This window comes from Acipenser ruthenus, chromosome 22 (genome assembly GCF_902713425.1).
Source record: "Acipenser ruthenus chromosome 22, fAciRut3.2 maternal haplotype, whole genome shotgun sequence".
NCBI lineage: Eukaryota > Metazoa > Chordata > Actinopteri > Acipenseriformes > Acipenseridae > Acipenser > Acipenser ruthenus.
Window position 1 is genome coordinate 9,360,842 of NC_081210.1, and position 20,052 is coordinate 9,380,893.

The 20,052-nt window shown below is 39.6% G+C and overlaps 1 protein-coding gene across 2 annotated transcripts; it reads right to left on the minus strand.

The window, feature by feature from the left end:
• Window positions 1-734: 734 nt before the first annotated feature.
• chst12a (carbohydrate (chondroitin 4) sulfotransferase 12a) lies at window positions 735-18,152 on the minus strand. Of its 2 annotated transcripts, none has more exons than XM_034051623.3 (2): window positions 17,940-18,152; window positions 735-3,486 (listed from the first exon to the last, which is right to left on the minus strand). In XM_034051623.3, the coding sequence occupies exon 2, from the start codon at window positions 3,420-3,422 to the stop codon at window positions 2,112-2,114; it is 1,311 nt and encodes a 436-aa protein (XP_033907514.3). In that variant the 5' UTR covers window positions 3,423-3,486; window positions 17,940-18,152; the 3' UTR covers window positions 735-2,111. The 2 variants fall into 2 exon arrangements, with proteins under 2 accessions (XP_033907514.3, XP_058851947.1); XM_058995964.1 differs by lacking the exon at window positions 17,940-18,152 and adding an exon at window positions 17,372-17,434.
• Between the last annotated feature and the right edge of the window lie 1,900 nt (window positions 18,153-20,052).

Consider the following 20,052-nt stretch of genomic DNA (forward strand, 5'->3'; position numbering starts at 1 on the left):
TCTTCCTGTTCATTTAACTGTTCTTCATCCAAATCAGCATGTCTTACTACTTTTGGGATTTTCTTTGCTGATAACTGGTCACTCAGTTTTACAGTTACTGTACATCTGTAACTGTACACAAGATGACTACCGCTACTTTAGATTCTGTGAAGCAACGCAGTGATTTTGAATATGTGACAAGGCTCCAACTGTCCGTATCTATCCAACAGCTGGAACCTTGCTAGACCACTCACATTGCTTGTTCCACATTCCATTGCCAGCCCTGGATTATAAATATATATGTGTGTGTGTGTTCTTGCTTAAGAAACCTCTGTATTCTTAAATAAGAAATTCTTAACTTATAAAAAATAGCTCTTGCTATATAAATATTTTTTAACAGAATTTAGTGCATGAGTGTTTAACAGTGAACAGCTAAAGAAGTGTCTCATCTTTTAAATATAAACTGGGGGGGGGGTAGATATCAGCAAAACGAAAACCTTTCAGCTATCACAGCTGCAGGAATAATCAACAGTATTTCAGCATCATATCATTATTACCATATTATTCAAATAACACGTTTAATAATATAATGTATTTAACTATCAAGCTTGCCAAGAAGCCGTTATGATGTGCTATTCTATTTGGGGCGAGTATCTGTTACTTATATCAAACCTGAACAGCAAAGAGTGTTGAAGCATCAGAACAGCGTGATTTTCAACAGATAGGAGTCAAAAATAGGAACTAAACTGGGGGGCTTGTTTTAATATGTCTCACTTGTTGCACAGAGGGACCCGTTTTATTTCTCCAAAGAGTGGCGCGGCTTAGATCTGCTGCTGTTTCTATTGAATAGACGCAGTGTTCTCTAGATATGTGATTGACTTCAGTAGTAATAGTACTCCAATGAGTGCAGCCCAGTGCTTGAGCCAGCTGAAACTCCCAAAGCCTTGATAAATAAAGGTTATAACAGCACTTACAAAATACAATTCAAAAGCAAAAGTATAATTAGGTTTCACAAATCTCGACTCTCACTACTGGACAAGCAAAACTTCCATTAAGTAAGAGAGTCCAAAGCTAGTGCTACCCGGGGTCTGTCAAACCAACTGAAAATGACATACAATTATAAAACAATAATCAGAAACAATGAATTAAAATAATGTTGGCAACTGCTATAAACATACACATATGGTGTTTCCTATGTTAAAATATAAGTAAAATGTATGTCAGACTACAGACTACAAGTCAGTGTCATTACGTATTGCTGTACATTGTACAGCAGAGCATGCATGCCCTTGTGCTCCTATTCTCTAGTGCAATAAAAAATCTCTTTTATGGCAAATCCCTTGAAGAACAATTCAATTTTTTAAAAGAAGCTGGAATCTGGTTCCTCGTAGTATCAACATACATTCCTACTAGGTAAGATCTGATTACATACTGCTTAAAAATAGTCTTGGTGTTTTCAGATATCCCCACACAACAGGTAATCCCTTAAATCTCCAGCAAACTTAGGTTGTCAAATTTGAGTATCTAATCTACAGTTGTTCAAACAATGTCTGATCTTGTTACTCTTAATATGATACATAGCAACTGAGAAAAGGCATTTTTAGGTTTATTTTTAGGATTATATTATCTGTAGGGACAGGGTTATAAATCAGAATATTGCTCTGCCACGTTTACAGTTATGAGCTAATGTTATATCTTGAGGCTTTAAGACTTAATGAAATACTGCACCCTATTGACAAAGCTTTAACACATTATTTATATAAAGACAAAATAGACACCTTTGTCTATTTTTATGAAAAACAATACACTTGTTAAACTGTTATAGATTGTTTTTTGTTTAAATATCTTAATGTTTTGAAAAAAAAAACAGCTATATTGTGACAACCCTAAATAGCTATTTTTTATTTAATGTAAAAACATAAATAAAAAATATTATTTTACTTTGGACAAGTGTGATAAAGAACTGGACTTTAAGCCCAAACTCTAAACCCTGTTAAAGAATACCTTGCCCCTATCCCTTGGAGTGAGTTGACATAAAACCATCAGACACCATTTAGGGGTTTAAATAAAGAAAGCTAACTTATTAGGTTCCAAAAAATGCCCTTCTTAAAACCACCCCTGCATAAAGCCCTTTAGACTTGTAAAAGTGTTTTGGGTTTGGAGTATCCAAACAGGGAAAAGTCTGCCTCATAAAGCTTGTACAGCTCTCTCCTCCACTCCACGGGGATGTTGGCAAACCAGTCTTCCTCCCAGCTGCTGACTGTCCTGTTGTGATAGCTAGGAGGGAACTGAACAACATTGTCCACGTTGAGAAGGCTGAGTAAGTATTCTGCATCCTCGTCCAAAGTTTCTAACTTTCCTACGAAGTCGTAATTTATCTGGCAGGGGTGACACAGTCGATGCACTTGCCTCCAGTGCTCATTAAAAGGCATGTGCTCTTCAGTCCGAGGGTCTAACAAATATTGAATAAAGTTGGAAAAGGATGGCTTGATTCCTGCCGCAAAAGCCTCGACGACAGACTTGGGGGGGTCCGTGTGGTTGCTATACCTCTTTAGCATGGTAACCGCAAAGCTTCGGTAGAACTCTTCATTCTCGATTTCAAACTTGCTCCGGTAGGCTGAGATAAGCCGAACAAAAGGGTCCCGGACAAAAAGAAACTTGGTGTACTTCTTTAGCTTGATTTTCATCAGGTGCCTGGCGAACTTGCCATAGCGCTTCCAGAACTTGTTGAAGGTGAAGTGCACGCTGCTGTTGTGGACGTGCTCCCGTGGGATTTCGAGGGGGTCCAGGAAAGGGATGCCCTGGTTTAAAAGGCTCTCGCTCAACACAATCATGATGCGTTTCCAGTTGGTGCATGCAACCTTAGGCACATAACAGTAGATGATCCCGTGCCGGTCGTCCACAATCAGATGATCAAGCTCCTTGTTTGGAATGTCGTCAAAACTCCTGTTCCTTCCTGGGAAATCCAGGGTGTAGTTGGTGCAGAAGTCATGAAGCAATTGCTTCCTTCTGTCTTGCGACTGTGTTCTGTCCAAGCTCACAGTGGAAGAGCGGGCCTTCCAATCATAACCCCGCACCCTCTCTTCCTGCTGCTTCCCATTCTGCCCGGACGTTTCCTGGGAAGTTTTTTGGTCGCTACCTTCCTTTGAAAGTTTGTTCGGTTTGTTGCTGGACTCCAGGACCTGGCTGAGAAACTCATCAACGTCTGATATGAAATTCTCTTTGGAGCTGGCAGGTTTTTGTTTGGCATCAGATTGTGTGTCAGAGGGGAGGCGTGAAGACTGAGGTCCAGATATGGTTGTGTGGAGGTAAAAGTGAGTGGCTCCGACATCATCCCAGTAGATTATAATCAGCAGGATCATAAAGAGGGGGCCCAATACTAAAAAGATGCGGAAAAGTCTTGACTTGCCCATTTTGTCCACCTGTAACGAAGAGTTTCCCATTCTTACCTAGGCTCCATTCTGATGGTGTCTCCCAGAGGAGCTATCATTGTGCGGTGTGAGAACCCTGTAATAGAAAAGTCAAGTGTTTTATTTCAGTTCAATTCAATTTTAAAAAAAAAAAAAAGTTAGTGGAGTGAAGTGCGATATATAAAAATAGTTTAAAAAGCTGTTTTGTATTTTTGGAGCACCCACGATTATTTATCACAATCTTTCTTCAGTGCATAAATGTTAAAGAAACTAAATATTTCTACAACTGAGACACTATTTCCACCAGGTGGGAGGGTGCTGCTCTCCAAAATAAATGTGTGGCCTGTAAACCACTTACTGCTGGCTGAACGAATGGATGAGATTTAAAGTCAAACAACTAAACTTGCATCCAACTGTGAGTCAACCTGAACTCCACCTCAGCACTGAACACTCTCTGCCTCTGTGCTGTTGGCAGTACAGAAGTGTCACTTTAAACACAGCAGAGTCTCCCATACTGAGTGCTTCTCAGAGTTATTCAATCGCTTGGAACTTGCTCTTGTGCATGAAAAATTATAAGAATTTTTTTGTACATATTTGAAACAAATCCAAACTGCCTCTTTACCAAGATTAAAATCCTATTCATTGTGTTAACACAGTTAGTATTTATGTAAGCAGGGGCAGCCCAAACAAGTCTCTTCGTTAACCAGTCTTGATAAATAAAATATTATATCATTGTACGTTATAATTTCTGGTATAAAATTTCTGGTATAAATTGTGTATCTGTATGAGCAAACAGTATTATATTTTTAAATCCTTTCATTAAACTACATTAAACTCAGAGCTTAACTTGACCCTTAATGTTTTCTTCTGATCGTGGCTCTCCTAAATTCAGCTGAACTGTCACAATAGTTCAAGCTATTCCAGATATTGCCATGTAACTAAATAAGAGAAATTCAGTTGCGAGGACTGAAATTGTATCTGTCAGATACAATATTGGGGTGGTTCAGCTTGGGTCAGGACAGTGTTGATAGCTCCAGTCAGGAAAGTGTACAAACTTCATCCATAATATTAAACACTAAACAATGAAGATATATAGAAGCATGGAAAGATCATACAAAAACCCTTTTCATAATCCTCAGTTGATTGACCAACTAAAAAGAAGCCTATTAGCATCATGAGAATTATGAGAAATGATTGCATGAGTAGATGATGAATGCTGGCTACTACAGCTGCATAATGTCTGAATAATAAAAAAGAAAACAACGTGATAATATGAAAACTGACCAAACACATTACACATGTGCAAATAATGGCAAGGTAAGTGATACCAGAAGGCACCAGTTTAACAAGGCTAGCAATTGAGACTAAACTTGTTGCCCAAAGCAATGTTGTCTGAAGAGAGCTGTTTGTCAGCTCCAGCTTCCAGACTTGTCCTGGCTGGCTACATGCTTGCATTGACTGTTAACTGGTACACCAACTCCAGCAGTTAAAAGTTGCTTTTGATTTTATGTGTTCTCAAGTCAAATTAATGTAACCCTCTTCAGGCCAACCAAAAATACAAGCTGGAATATCTAGACCACGAGAAAGGTGTGGACTGGTGTTAACAAGTCCTTCACTTTCAAGATGCAAGGATAAAATTATCTGAATCAAAACAGATGTACTACCCATACCCTCATAATACGTGACACTTTTATTAATGTGTAAAGAGAAACAAATAACTTTTAGTTACGTACATCAGATACTACTGGAAATAACTATTAAACAATTGAATGACATCAGTTCGCTCGCCCCAAGTAAAACAAAATGAAAGCTATTGCCACTTAGCACTGGGGAAGAGTGTCCAAAGTCTGTTTGCAAGTGATTACGTGAGCAATGTCCTGCTTGGTTTGATAACATGTTCCTTCAGTTTTTTTGGATTATATGCAAAGTACAAAGTGACATTGTTATTTCTAAATATGAACTTGGATCCCATAGGATCCTGTACAATAACTTTCCAAAATTAGATTTTGGCACAGATTACTGACCAATATTTAATTTAAGAAAAAGTGGTAAACTTAAATGCTAAAAACTACCAATAAAGTAAAACTTTACAAATGCTCTTATAATATGCCAGTGCATTTGTGCGATACTCCAACATTATATTACTATACAGTATGGTAATCTTATCCAGCTATAGAATTCAAGAACCTGTAAATTGCCTTGGATAAAGAGGTCAGCCAATAAACGAAGAAGAAGAAGAAGAAGAAGAAGAAGAAGAAGGAGGAGGATACATGTTTGTAGTCAGATTGATTTTGCTGCTACTATGTTTCCATCAACAAGACGAACAAATTTCTAGCGAACTTGCAAAATTTCGCACAAAAATATATGTGAATCTTATCATACAAAAAAAGGTTTCCATCAAACTGGGTTCTAGCAAACAAACAGCTGTACGTAAATGGTTAATGCATCTCCATCCATTTTTTTCTATTCGCTTGCTAGACTAGCGTATAAACTCTAGCGAATAACCAACCTCGCTGAGCATTCTGGTTATACAGTAGTCTCCGCATATAGGAACACCTCCTAAGAGAACACTTCGCTTAACCCATTGTAAATGCTCCGCCTAAAGGAACAGGAACTTTGCTTAAAAGAACACCTTTTTGGCACTGATAGCAATTCATTCAAAACTGAGACAGTACTGTTTTGTAACCTGATAACTCATCATCATCAAACTTAAATTCAAATGGTGTATTCAATCTTTTCAAATGTGACTGGTCATCGTGAGAGTGTCTTGAGGCACACTGACTGATTTATGCAATCTTTCCAGAACCGCCATTATATCATTGCCTCACTGTGTATTTTGATTTCCACGGGTGCACCTCATCACGCATTGCCATGTGAACTACATTTTAATGTGTGTAAGAGTGAAAATCCCCTTTCATACTTAACTAGGTACTGCATCAGCACAGCCTTGTCTTTTACACTCAGAATGACACATCCTTTATCAGTCTTTCAGTGTCAAGTTTTCAATGATATATAGATATATATATATACACAAACACACACACACACACACACACACACACACACACACACACACACGTACAGTTGCAGACACATAAGTATTGCCAGCCAGTATATGAAACAAGATTATTCACTAAATTATGAAGTGTAACAAATATTGTTTGTTAAACTATACTTTAGTCAATTAAATCTCTCAGTGGAGGCTGGTGTGGTGGGGCTGACAGTATCAATCACTGATAATGGGAAAAGCGTCTTCCGATAGTCTGAAATATTGAACATCTCCTTGCGTTTTAAGAACGCTAATTGCTGGCCCGGGCTGCAGTTAGTTTGCTGTATATGAAACAAGCTATGTAATTAATTTAATCTCCATTATTATGTAATGTGGCATGTATGTTTAAATGCGAAATATTATAAAGTAATAAACTCTGAGGCATACAGCATTTAATTAGATCATAAAGTTATGTCAATTTTATAACACAAAAAAATAAGTTGGAGGATAGTGCAGAATATTAAGTATAACGATTATGGTACATTATCAGAAAGAGGCTGTTACTTGCAGAGAAAACGAGTCTCTACTAACCTAAGCCTAGTACAGATTTTATGCCCTTTTTACAAACATCTCTTCAGACAGGTACAACCAATTTCAGACATAATAATAGCAATACAAATATAATGATAAAAGACCAATTGAAAGCATTTTCTTAATGTATGCAAAGCTACATGAATAAATATATTGGGTCATATTGGCCTGAGGCATTAGGTTTGTTTACAAAATAATTTCTAAAACAACTAAACAAAGATTCTATTTATAAGCAAAGCGGTTCCAGAAAGATCCTTAGCAGACAGGGGTAACATACACAACTGGACAATGTGTATTCACTTTAATTACTTGATAAGAGAACTACAAGTGCCTAATAATTTCAATTAAATTAAATTAGGCCTGAATATAAACTTTGGTGCACATTTTAGTTCATAGACAGTAAGAGTTTAAGATGTTGTTTGTCTGTTAATAAAAGGTTTTTAAAAAATACGTTTCATGGTCTTTTCCTTGAGAAAACTATATAAAATAGGTAGAAAAAGAAAAAAATGATTTAAATCAATGATTTTGTTTTAAAAATCAAGCGATTTAAAATCGACATCATTTAAATCAGCCAACCCTGAATTTAAGTAATTGTTATAATAATAATAATAATAATAATAATAATAATAATAATAATAATAATAATAATAATAATAAAAGCAGACAGAATGGCAGTCCAGTATCAGACACCCTCCGTAGATAGCTGCACTGAATCCTAAAAGAAAATTTATATTTTTTATTCAACGGTCCAGGGATGGTTGGTAGCATGTAATGCATAAGGTGTGGTCAGGTAATGAAACAATTAAAATCTGAAGTGGCCACAGATCATGTATTATTATTTTTTTAGCAGACGCATTTATTCAAGGCGACTTACAGAGACTAGGGTGTGTGAACTATGCATCAGCTGCAGAGTCACTTACAATTACGCCTCACCTGAAAGACGGAGCACAAGGAGGTTAAGTGACTTGCTCAGGGTCACACAATGAGTCAGTGGCTGAGGTGGGATTTGAACTGGGGACCTCCTGGTTACAAGCCCTTTTCTTTAACCACTGGACCACACAGGTGAAATGGTGTAAAAAATATTAAACATGTCTACAGCAGAAAGGAGATGTTTGTAAGAGATGTGAAAGGAAACAGAGAGTCAAGTGCATGTCTTTGTGAACTTGGACCAAAACAACACACAGAATAAGCTCTGTCTTCCTGCACTACAGTTTGGCAAAAGCTGTTACAATTTACAACAGGTAGCATCTTTAAAAAAATCGCCACAAAATGTAGCCCGATTCCTCTGCCTTCCAAAGACTGCACTGTAGTGCATAAACTGTTGCCAGAAACAATGAGAAATTTGGCGACAGCCTTATCAGCTAAACCCTGAAATCAGCGATAGAATGTGTGATGAAAGTACTGACCAAGGTGACACGAGTCAACTTGTTAATTACCATCGTTTTGTAAATGTTGCAGCTCTGAGTTTTTGAATCTAACAAAAATATCTGGATGCTGTAATGGAGAAAATGGGAGTACAGCCATATTCAGTTGTTTGGAAAGTTAACAAAATAATGATCTAGTAGAGAAATGTGCGTGGTTAAATCGGATGGTGCGTCAGTAATGCTAGCACAGCATTATGAGTAGGGCTTCTGATTTTCGGTTTTAACCGATAAAAACCGATAACACCCCAGATAAAATATATATATATAAATCGGTATATAGCCAATAAACACCGGGACAAAAAAACAGGAAATGGTTACTCAATTCATGTTAACTTCACCACTTTCCCATAAAAAATTATTTGCAATACATTTTCAAGGACCAAAATGTAAAAGAACATCATATGTTGATTTTAATGAAAAAAATTCCATCCACATACCAATGCATTGAAAACAATGCAGTATTAAGTATATTACACAGTTAAATGTACTAATGCTTTTAATGATCAAATTTTCTTTGCTCCTTTATCATAAACCATGTTATGTGAAAATGCTTAAACATAAATAGATAAACTGAAGAAAGTCCAAAGACACCAAACATCTGACAAGCAAATATACAAAAAATCATTATAGTTTATCAGTGAGCCTCGGTTTAAAAAATAAACAAACAAACAAACAAACAAAGAAATAAATAATTGCAAGTTAAAGTAGAAAGTTAAAGCACAGAAAACACATAAGCTTATGAATTTAATTTGTCATGTCTCAGTCCAGACATGACAAGACTTGTTAGTGTTTTAATGTCATACAATGAAATAATAAAATGGTTTTACTGCCAACTGTTTTTCGATTACGCATCATAAAAGGTCTACATAAATTAAATATTTTAAAATCTTTTTTTTTTTTAAATGAATGCTGTTGAAGTTTTGGGGTGCTTCCAAACGGGAATATATTATGCTACCCAACAATCAACAGAATAAATATTTGCGGGGGAGTTTATTTGCTTTTGTCCAGATTGAAGATCCTGGCTGATGAAAAGTTTGCTGATTTAGTTCATGCCTGGTGCCGACTTCTTTTTGTAGGTTTGATGTCTTTGTGTTGTCCAAACTGTCGGAATCGTCACTCTGTGATTGCTCAGTCTTAGATTGCTTTGGCTGGCCTAGGTGGCTCTTTTCATTTTGACGTCAACAGACGATTAGCAGGTAGAAAGCAAGTGTTAAAAAAGTTGTCTGTGTGTCAAACTGTAAGGAACTTAACTTTCAGGTACAGTAAAGAAAGACTGCTTTACACACTCAAACAGCAGGCTAACTAAATGTATGTACACTAAATATTCCCATTTTTTTAAAATTTTGAAACTAGTATACAAAAATAAAACAGACGGAATTCAACACGAAATGTATCAGTATGAATTAACTGGTTCGATTTCCAACAAGTTCTTCATAGAATATGCGGGTACAGTGACCTACAGGGAAATGCTTCCGGAGAACAAGGGCATAACCTGAGCCGGTGAAACATACGCGCGCTAAGCAGAGACATTAAAGTCAAACATTTATATCATTTTTTTCCCCCTACATTTTTTTCTTTTATTTTGCCGATATGCCATACTGTCAGTTTTTTCCTTACCGGTATGCATACTGACGTATTATAACGGCCCACTTTTTCTTCAGATGAGACATGACGAACGCCTGCTTGCTTCGTCAACAGTTCAAGCTGCAAGCTGTTCAAGCACGTTTCTCAAACTCTTTTCATGTACAATGTTGTCGCAGGAGCACGATATTATTAGATCATGCAGTGCAATGCAGAATTGTGCTTGCTAGACAGTGTGCGGACCTTTGTGAGTACAGTTCGTGTGTAACTTTTTTTCTTTCTTTAGTACAACGTAGTTTGTTCCCTCGAAAAAATGAGCGGATCACTCTTTTTTACTGGTACAAGATGAGACACAAAAAGATGAAATTTATAATTACAGTAAAATTAAGTTTGAAAACTGGGGGGTATGATTGCATATGTCATCCCCCTGACCAAAAAGTGGGGGATATATATACCCCCCATCCCCCCTGGATCTAGGCCCATGCGCCCAAGCATTTTGGAAAGTAACAAAAAAACAATAATTTCATACAGTATTAAAAAGCGAAAGCCCCGAAAAAAAACCAAAAAACAACTTACATAAAACTCGAAAATAGCTAATAAATAAATAAATAAATAAATAAATAAATAAATAAATAAATATGCACCAAAAAATGAAATCAAATTAAAAAAGGAAATGAAGGCTTCCGGTAGACTTTTGCGATTATCATTTTGTAGTTTCTTTAATGAAAAAGTGTTAAATATCTAAATTATGTTACTGCAGTTTCTTTTTTTTTTCTTTTTAGGTATGTCTCAATTGTAAAATTCTAGGTAATGCAACATTTTTGTCATAGCTGTATATTTGACTGACATATGTATCATGTATGTGTCATTAGGTTTTAATTAAGTGCCCCATCCAGAGATGTGCTGCATTGCCCAAACCCTTAATTGAACTAATAATGTGCTTACATTTTTAAATTGTTCTCAGCTCCTAAAAGGTTGCCGAGTTCAAGTTACTTATAAATGATATAGTTATCTTGAAATCACCAACTGTTCAAAAGCTGAAAATAATTAAAAAGTTCTAATTAAGCTAATAGTTCAACTAAGAGTTCAATTAAGTACAGTAATTGAGAGCTCAGTTGGAATGAAAGCCAGCAGACACAGGGGATCCCCAGGACCAGGATTGGGAAACCCCTGCTGCGCTCGCTTATGAAATTCGCTCAGAAAGCGTTTCCATTGCATTTCAACGCATCATTTATCGTACAGGTTACATTTCTATCTATCCTTATCGAACTTTTTTTTTTTTTGCTCGCTAAATTAACCGAATTTCGCTTGTTTCCATCACAGTTGTTAAGCTTTTTTCATATACAGTACGCATGAGTTTTAGAACATAAAAACCCCCCTGACGTAAACCTTACACAATTATGTCCGTTTGTATAATTTTCAAAAAAAAAAAAAAAAAAAAAAGGATGGGGTATATACGCCGGTGAATAAAAAGCGATTGCATTTAACATTACTAAAGCCAGTGCATTAAAAGTGAAGGTTCATTCGTTGGAAATACACGAATACATATTGCAACACGTAGCCTTTTCTCTCCCTACTTTCATTTCAGTCACTTCCTTCCTTAAACCAGTTTGTAATCTGCAGTTTACCAATTTGCCTTGATTCATCAAATATACATATATATATATAGATAGATAGATACTAGATAGATAGATAGATAGATAGATAGATAGATAGATAGATAGATACTTTTTTTTTACTTTTTGAAAAAACTTTATTTAACAATTAAATAAAATACACAAAATCAATATTTATAAAACAGATATCATCACAAAATCAATTCAGATCCACCCAAGGTGAACAAAACAATACATAAAATATTATGAACACGTAAAAATTCACATCACAGATACTCCTCCAGATCACCATCCTTAACAGCACACAACACACTGTCTACACACCAGACTTCCTCAAACATTGCTATATTATGCATTGCTTTATAAAAATTAAAATCCAGTCTAACCCGTGTTAATACAAGCATTCTAAAAATGACAAAAGGATCAGTATTTAAACTGTCATTCATTTTGTTTTTTCTGCTCTTTAGAATTGCTAATTTGGCCTGTCCAATAAAAAAATTCACCAGCTGGATTGAGTACTTTCTCTTTTTATAATACTTAACACCAAAAATAAAAGACACCTCAGAGAACACAAAACCCAATCCAGCAAGCAATTCCTTCAGAGCAGCAAACAGAGGTTTTAATCTGGTGCAAAACACAAAACAATGGTAAACAGTTTCCCTTTGTGAACAAAATGGACAGGAATCTTTCACCTCAGGGTTTATGATGCTCACAAAGGAGTTAACGGCAATGATGGCATGTAAGATCCTCCACTGCAGATCCCCCGATCTTTTTGGCAGTGGTGGCTTATACAGGGTTCTCCAAGCTGGCACTATCTGTTCCGCCACCCCCAGCTTCTCTCTCCAGTGTGTGTCTGGTATTGCCCTGAGCTGCTGCTGGTAACGGCCCTTTACACACACCCTATACAGCTGTTTCCCCTCTACTGTACACAGAGGGAGATCTCTCAGAGCCTCTACAGTCAGTAAATAACCCTGCTCATCAGAAGCCTGACTGATCGCTGGGGACACTAACAGTGATGGAAAGGGGGAGTCCGTGTGCGGAACTCTCTGTTCCCTAAACAGCTGGTTTAAGAGCTCCAGCCCCTCACCGGGGAGAGCGGCACGCACCTGGGCAAGGAAAAGCTCAGCAGTGCGGACAGACCGCATCCCCAGGGCAGATGCTAACCACTGAGGAGTCACCCAGCTGTAGGTGTTGAAATCTAAAAGGGCTTTAAGCTTTACAACACCTGCCTTCACTAACCTATATATAAAAGTAGCAGACTGAACAATATCACACTTCAAGAAGGTATTATATATTAACGGCTCTTCTAGGAGCCAATCAAGGCTAATGTTTCCAGTGCCCCTCTGCTCAACACGCACCCACTGCCATGCCCTCAACAGGCTCCTATAATAATCTGGCAGTCGGTCCATCTCCAGTTTACCCATTTCTAACAAAAAAAGACTCCTATCCAGACCCAGCCTCCCCACCTGCTGCAGGAAGGCACAGGCAAACTGCCTCCACGGGAGGTCCTCCGTGCAATACAGCAGCCTCTGCAGGGCCTGTAACCTAAAAGCCTCTGTCCTGCTAGAAAGGTCTATGAGTCCCTGCCCCCCCTCAGCCAGAGGCAGGTACAGCACACTCTGTCTGATCCAATGCACCCCATCCCAGAAAAACTCCAACATCACAGCCTGAACCTGTTTCACTAATGACTGTGGGGGCTCCAAGCAGATGAACCTGTGCCACAAGCTAGAGGCCACCAAGTTATTAATAATAAGTACCCTACCTCTATAGGAGATCTGCGGAAGCAGCCATTTCCACCGCTGTAACCTGCCTTTCACCTTCTCCACCATCCCCTCCCAATTTCTCTGCACTGTGCTGTCATCCCCAAGATGGACACCCAGATAAAGGAGCCCACCCCTGCTCCACTGCAATCCAGCAGGTAAAAATGGAGGACGACAACCCTTCCAGTCACCCAGAAGCACTGCACTACTCTTATCCCAGTTTACTTTAGCAGATGACAGCTTCTCAAACAGTCTTTGACAGGTGCCTACACTGTCAACATCAGTTTGGTTGTTAACAAATATAGCAATGTCATCTGCATAAGCTGTTACCTTCACTGGTTTACCGGGACACTGAGGAATGGACAGTCCAGTCAATACCCTCCTCAGCTCATTTATAAAAGGCTCTATTGCTAAAGCGTAGAGCATACCAGACATGGAACACCCCTGTCTAATACCTCTCTGAACGGGGAAAGGGGCGCTTAAGCCACCATTGATTTTCAATAGACCAGAAACGTCACCATAGAGCAGCTGAACCTTCTCTAAGAAACCGGTCCCAAACCCAAAAGCTTTAAATGCCCTCCACAGGTAGAGGTGATCTACCCGGTCAAAAGCCTTTTCCTGATCCAACGACACTACACCTGCATTGAAACCAAAAAGCTTGGAGGCTGCCAGTATATCTCGAACTAAAAAGATATTATCGAAAATGGATCTGTCTGGAACGCAGTATGTTTGGTCTCCTTGCACCACCCGCCCTATCACAGTCCTGAGACGGTTTGCGAGGGCTCTGGAAAGGATTTTATAATCGGCACAGAGCAACGACACAGGTCTCCAGTTTTTAATATTACACAAATCTCCCTTTTTAGGGAGAAGAGTGATGACCGCTCTTCTGCAACTCTGAGGCAGAACTTTATCCTGCACACTCTCCCTGAAAACATCCAACAAGTCCTCTCCCAGCAGAGACCAGAACTTTTTATAAAACTCCACTGGGAGACCATCAAGTCCAGGTGTCTTCCCATTGTTCAGCCCCTGCAGGGCATCAGAAAGTTCAGTCAGTGTCAGAGGACTTTCCAGCCCCTTGGCTTCCTCCTCAGGCAGCTGAGGAAGGTCCTGCAAGAAACGCTGTGATTCCCCAGTTTCCTCCACCGCCTCTGCTGTAAACAGGTCCTTATAAAAACCCACAGCCAGCTTCCGGATCTCTGCGTGCTCCCTGAGCTCCTGCCCAGCCGCTGTCCTCAGGCAAAGAATCACTTTTCTCTGTGCACTCTTTTTCTCCAGCCCAAAGAAATAGTGAGTGGGTGCATCCATCTCCACTAAGCTCTGGAAACGCGATCTCACCAGAGCCCCCTGCACCTTTACGTCCAGCAGATCCGCTAACCCCCTTTTTTTACATTTTAGGCCCTCAATCAGCCTTTCGTTTGGGCTGGACTCCAGAGCTCTCTGGAGCTGTAGGATGTCCTCCTCCAGCTCTCTCATGGTTTTATTTAAGCTCTTTGTGACGTTTCTAGTATACTGCTGACAAAAAGATCGGGTCTGCACCTTCCCTAGATCCCACCATTGCCGCAATGAGGAGAAGTCTCTTTTTTTACATCTCCATCTCTCCCAAAAAAAACTAAAAACTTTCCTAAAATGCTCGTCATTAATCAAAGCAGTATTAAAATACCAGTATGCACTTTGTATTCTCAGAGAGGGGAGCAACACACTGGCAGAAACTAAACTGTGATCTGACAGGCTTGTGGGGCTGATAAAACAAGATTTAAAAATGTTTAAATTATGTTTAACAGTATAAAACCGGTCCAATCTAGCCATAGAAACATCAGTGCCATGTGTTTTGACCCATGTATATTGTCTATCCTTTGCATTAATGTTTCTCCACACATCAACTAGTTCCATATAGTTTTCAATTCTAACCAGCTCCCTGGCAGACTGAGGATGTGGCTCAATGTGATTCCGATCTAATCTACTATCAGTTGTGCAATTAAAATCCCCACCTAAAACTAACACCTCATCGGTTTTACATCCGACCAACATACCTTCAAGCCTCTGGAGGAAGCTTACTCTCTCCCTACCATCAGTAGGTGCATACACATTAACAAAAACAAAGACTCTGCCTTCAACAACCGCTTGGACTCTGAGTAACCGTCCTTGTACGACTTCACAGGCAACTACAGAGCTCGGTTTAAACCCCTCAGAAAACAAAATGCTAACCCCAGCACTCACATTAGTTCCATTACTGAAAAAAACCTCCCCTTTCCAATCCTTTTCCCAATCAACCTGATTTCCCCCATCTATGTGAGTCTCCTGCAAAAACGTAACATGCAGATTTTTCTGCAAGATAAATTCAAACAATGTGGCTCTTTTACAAGCATTTCTACAGCCATTAATATTAAGGCACCCGATATTAAAGCTAGCCATTGCAGAGTTTGAAAAGGAAACACATTGATATTCAGAAAAGAAAAACAAGCAGACAGTAAAAAGAAAGAGTATTAGGAGTGTACTGGCCATCAGGACTGACTGTGTTTAACATTGCCACGGAGTTTGCTCGATATGTATTTGAGGCGCACTAGCTCCTGAGTACTAAACGTTTCTTGAGCAGAAACGCTTTGTTTTAAACCTCGTACTGAGCTCAGAAACAAATCAATATCGGGAAAAAAATCCTCAACATCAATTCCCCTTCGCCCTTTCGTCTGCTCCAGGAAATCTTTGATGCTTTGAACACTGTACCCTCCCCGGGGTTTATACGCACCCAGCGATTGCGATGCTTGAGAGGAGTCAGTGAGACTGCCTTCATCCTCACTGTCTACAGCGGGATTGTCTGTCACTGTGCTGACAGCCTGCGCGCCGCACGTCTCTGCAGAGCTCCCAGGCTCCACACCAACACTGCTGCCGTCAGAAGAAACGCTGCATTTTTTTGTGACAGCACTGCCCTCTGTTTTACTCACCCTTTTTTTTCCCGGCAATCTAAAAACCTCACTATCCTCGGCGAACTTTACCCCTTCTACCTGTATCTGAACATCACCCCACACACTAGCAACCGTCTCTGTGTCCATTTGCTCACTCTCTCCCTCCGTTCCGTGACTTTCTGTGCTCTCACTGTCTTTTGCTGTATCTTGTACTTTGGTTTGTCCTTCCGCCCCCAACACAGCATCACTGCCTGCCCCCTGGGGCTCAGCTGCCCCCCCGTCACTAGCCTGCTCGCCCTCCGAGCTGCCCACAGGTACTGATCCGCCGGCAAGCCCAGCACCGGCCGGTCCTGGCTTCTGCTTATCAGCAGTCTCGTTTCCCTTACTCCCATCCCGCTCCCTACTCTCTTTCTCGGGACAGTTTTTCACCAAGTGACCTTCAGTCCCACATCTGAAACACTTCATCGAGTCCGAGGTTGCATAAATGACATAATCACTGCCATCCACCTTAAATTTAAGCGTGATGTTAAGATCTTCATCGATGTTTTTAAGAATCATGAACAACTGCCTTCTGAATGACATAACATGTTTCAAATGTGGTGACTTACAGCCTAAAGGGATTCTCTTCAGCCCAGACATGAGCTGCCCATATCTAGCCAGCTCCCTCTCTATCACTTCATTTTTCAGGAACGGGGGAACATTAGAAAGGGTGATTTTCCTAGCGGGGACAGCTAAAGGAATTACGGGGAGAAACGTATTATTGACAACAATCCCCTTTTCTACAACCATAGACACTAGCTCCACTGTACCTAAAAAAACCACGATCGACCCGCTCATGCGAGAAGCCGATTTTACGTTTTCACAACCGACTACCTCCCCAATAGCGAGCACACATTCCTCCAAAGGGATAAACCCCTCGGCGGAAACTTTAACCCCATGCCGGCGGGTTAATCTTTCAAACAAAAAGTTTGGCGGCGGCCTCCCTCCTGAGCCGGCCATCCTGCCCGCTGTCGCTGACAGAGCGTCAGCTCAGCACATAAAACTGTTCACCAGTACACTTTAACCAAGAAATGCAAAACAATATAAAAACAAACAAGAGAAAAAGAAAAAGACCGACAAACCTGCCAGCAGCGCTCACGCACACACCACCACTCCACACCGCTCTCACTCCGCCAGGCAAAACAAGTCGAGATAGATAGATAGATAGATAGATAGATAGATAGTTTTCGTGTATGTATTAGTTTCATGTTGCAGTGCTATATCCCAAACGGTCCAATTTCTTTTCATTTTATGTTTTTGGACCTGTATTTTCGCTGACTGTATACAATATAGCCCTTTCATAATACCCCGGCACTTTCCGTATCCCCCATAGGCTGTGGCTACTTCTCAAGTGACCAGGCTCCTTACCACTAATTTGCGTCTGCCAACATAATTAAAATGTATGGAATTTCCCTGGCTTCTTAAAATGTTGTCCTGCATTCTCCCCTCCCCACAATAGCTGTCCAATGCATCCTGTATCATGGCTCTAGCATATTTTCTGATTCACTTTTTCCATGTGACCCTCCAAGAACTAAAATGTAACATTTAATAGTATTTACTTTAGCATTTTTTTTTTGTAAGCGTACAGTCAAACAAAACACGGTCTTTCATGATTTTAGGATCTCCCCTTTCCCAGCGGCATCATCTCACCTTCTGCCCGGGTCCACTGCCTCCAGCCCCGTCACTATTTTTGCGAATAACAGAGCTTGCTGCTGCCTGCCACACAACCCTATCCTTGACACAACCCCGGAGGAAACCGATGCTGCAAACTCGCGAGATCTCGACACGAAGGGAGGAAATGTATAACAGATTGCTTCTTATGTCAATGTAATAGTCCGGCAGGCAGCCGGTGTTCTGGTGATGGAGAGCTGGGCGGGGAATGGGTTGTGTTGGGTGTGTTAAAACCAACCCAGTCCCAAACCGTCGCTGTTAAAATACTCGCTGCCAGTTAGTTTGTAACAATCTCATATTTCTTGGTTTGGGACATACTGTAAATAAACGTTGGGACCATATAACATTAGTTCCGCTTTTCTACATGAAGATGTGCAACACACCCTGTCGTTGTTGTTGAAATTGAGCAATTTAGTTTGCTCGCCCTCTTTCTGGTTAAAATATCTGACCTGTAATTAAAAGGATATACTGGACGAGATTATACCGTTATTTTATCAAATTATATGTTGGTCGTCAATTTAATTCACTCAAATTGCACCTGAACTAATAGTGTTTTTTTTTTTGTTTTTTTTGTATCTCACTAGTACAATGTGGGGTAAAACGATAAGGCCCCCCCCCCTTTTTTATTTTTTATTTTTTATTTTTTGTTTTTTACCCATACTAAAAATATTTTTTCAAGCATTGTAAAAACGATTGCTTCACACAGGATCTACTCTGCTATACTATAGCTAATGTAAGAATGTGTCTTAAATTACAAGCATCGACCTCAACCTGCCAAATTATATTTTATAAATAGTTTACCACAACATTTAAGAAGGGATGTAGAGGTACAGGAGCATGCAAAGTATACAATGCAAGTTTGATAACCAGGTCTTCTCCGTGTGGTTGTCTGACCTTATCTTGTGTCACCAGCTGCGCTGGAAAGGGGGCGGAACTCCCCATTCCGGGAGTAAATCTCCCGGGCGCGTCATTTTTTTTCCCCGACCAGTATTCTTGATGAGACACGCCCCAATGAAATGACGAGGATGTGGTGTCAACTGAGAGACTGCTGTGATTGGATACAAACTGAGAGGCTTCGACTGCTGTCATTGAACGCGGTGTTTTGAAGCAGAGATGAAGAGGGAGGTGAGAGTAGACAGCATTTAACAAGACAGGGAGAATATTTAATTATTGTATACAAATACTAGTTAATTTTTACCTCAGAATCTAAGGGTGCGTCCACACTGGGTCTGTTTAGAGGGTTTGGTCCGCACTCGGTACGTTTGGTGTGAAGCGTGAACAACAAAGTCCGCTTGGTGTCGGTCCGTTTGGCAAACACGCCGAGTCTGGTTCGCTTGCTAAACCTCAATGTGAATAGCTGGACTCGGTCCTTTTGCACATTGGAAACGAACTATATAAGGATTCGGAAATAAATGCTTTGCGCGTAGTTTAGTTCATATTCGGCTGTGTAAAGCTAACAACAATTGCTGGCAATAAGCAACTTCCGGTAAGAGCATCGCACATTTACTTCAAAATAAAATTCCCTTGTGGAAGGCAATTGTACATACATTACACAGTAAAATACATACAAATAGTTTAGGTAGATGAATATAGTTTTTCAGGAGCAGAAACTATAACATCCTGAGTTTGTAATTCAAATAATATTGTTTTTCTTGGAGCACTGAACAAGATAGTTTCCTACAAATAACAAATGTTTAGAAAATAAGCAGACGTAAAATCCACAGCTACATAAGCAGACGTAAAATCCACAGCTACATAAGCAGACGTAAAATCCACAGCTACATAAGCAGACGTAAAATCCACAGCTACATAAGCAGACGTAAAATCCACAGCTACATAAGCAGACGTAAAATCCACAGCTACATAAGCAGACGTAAAATCCACAGCTACACCATTTGTTTACGTGGAACACCACCAATTTCTTCCAATATTTTCAGTCAAGATTGTTTAATTGTTGACTCACAAAACTGAAGGAACTGGTAATGCCATTTTATTCTGGGGTTTTACTGACTAAAAAACAGATATGAATCGATTTTTCAGAAATGGGAAATATGTATGATGCATAGGCGCACTTTGCCTGTTTTCAGCTTTT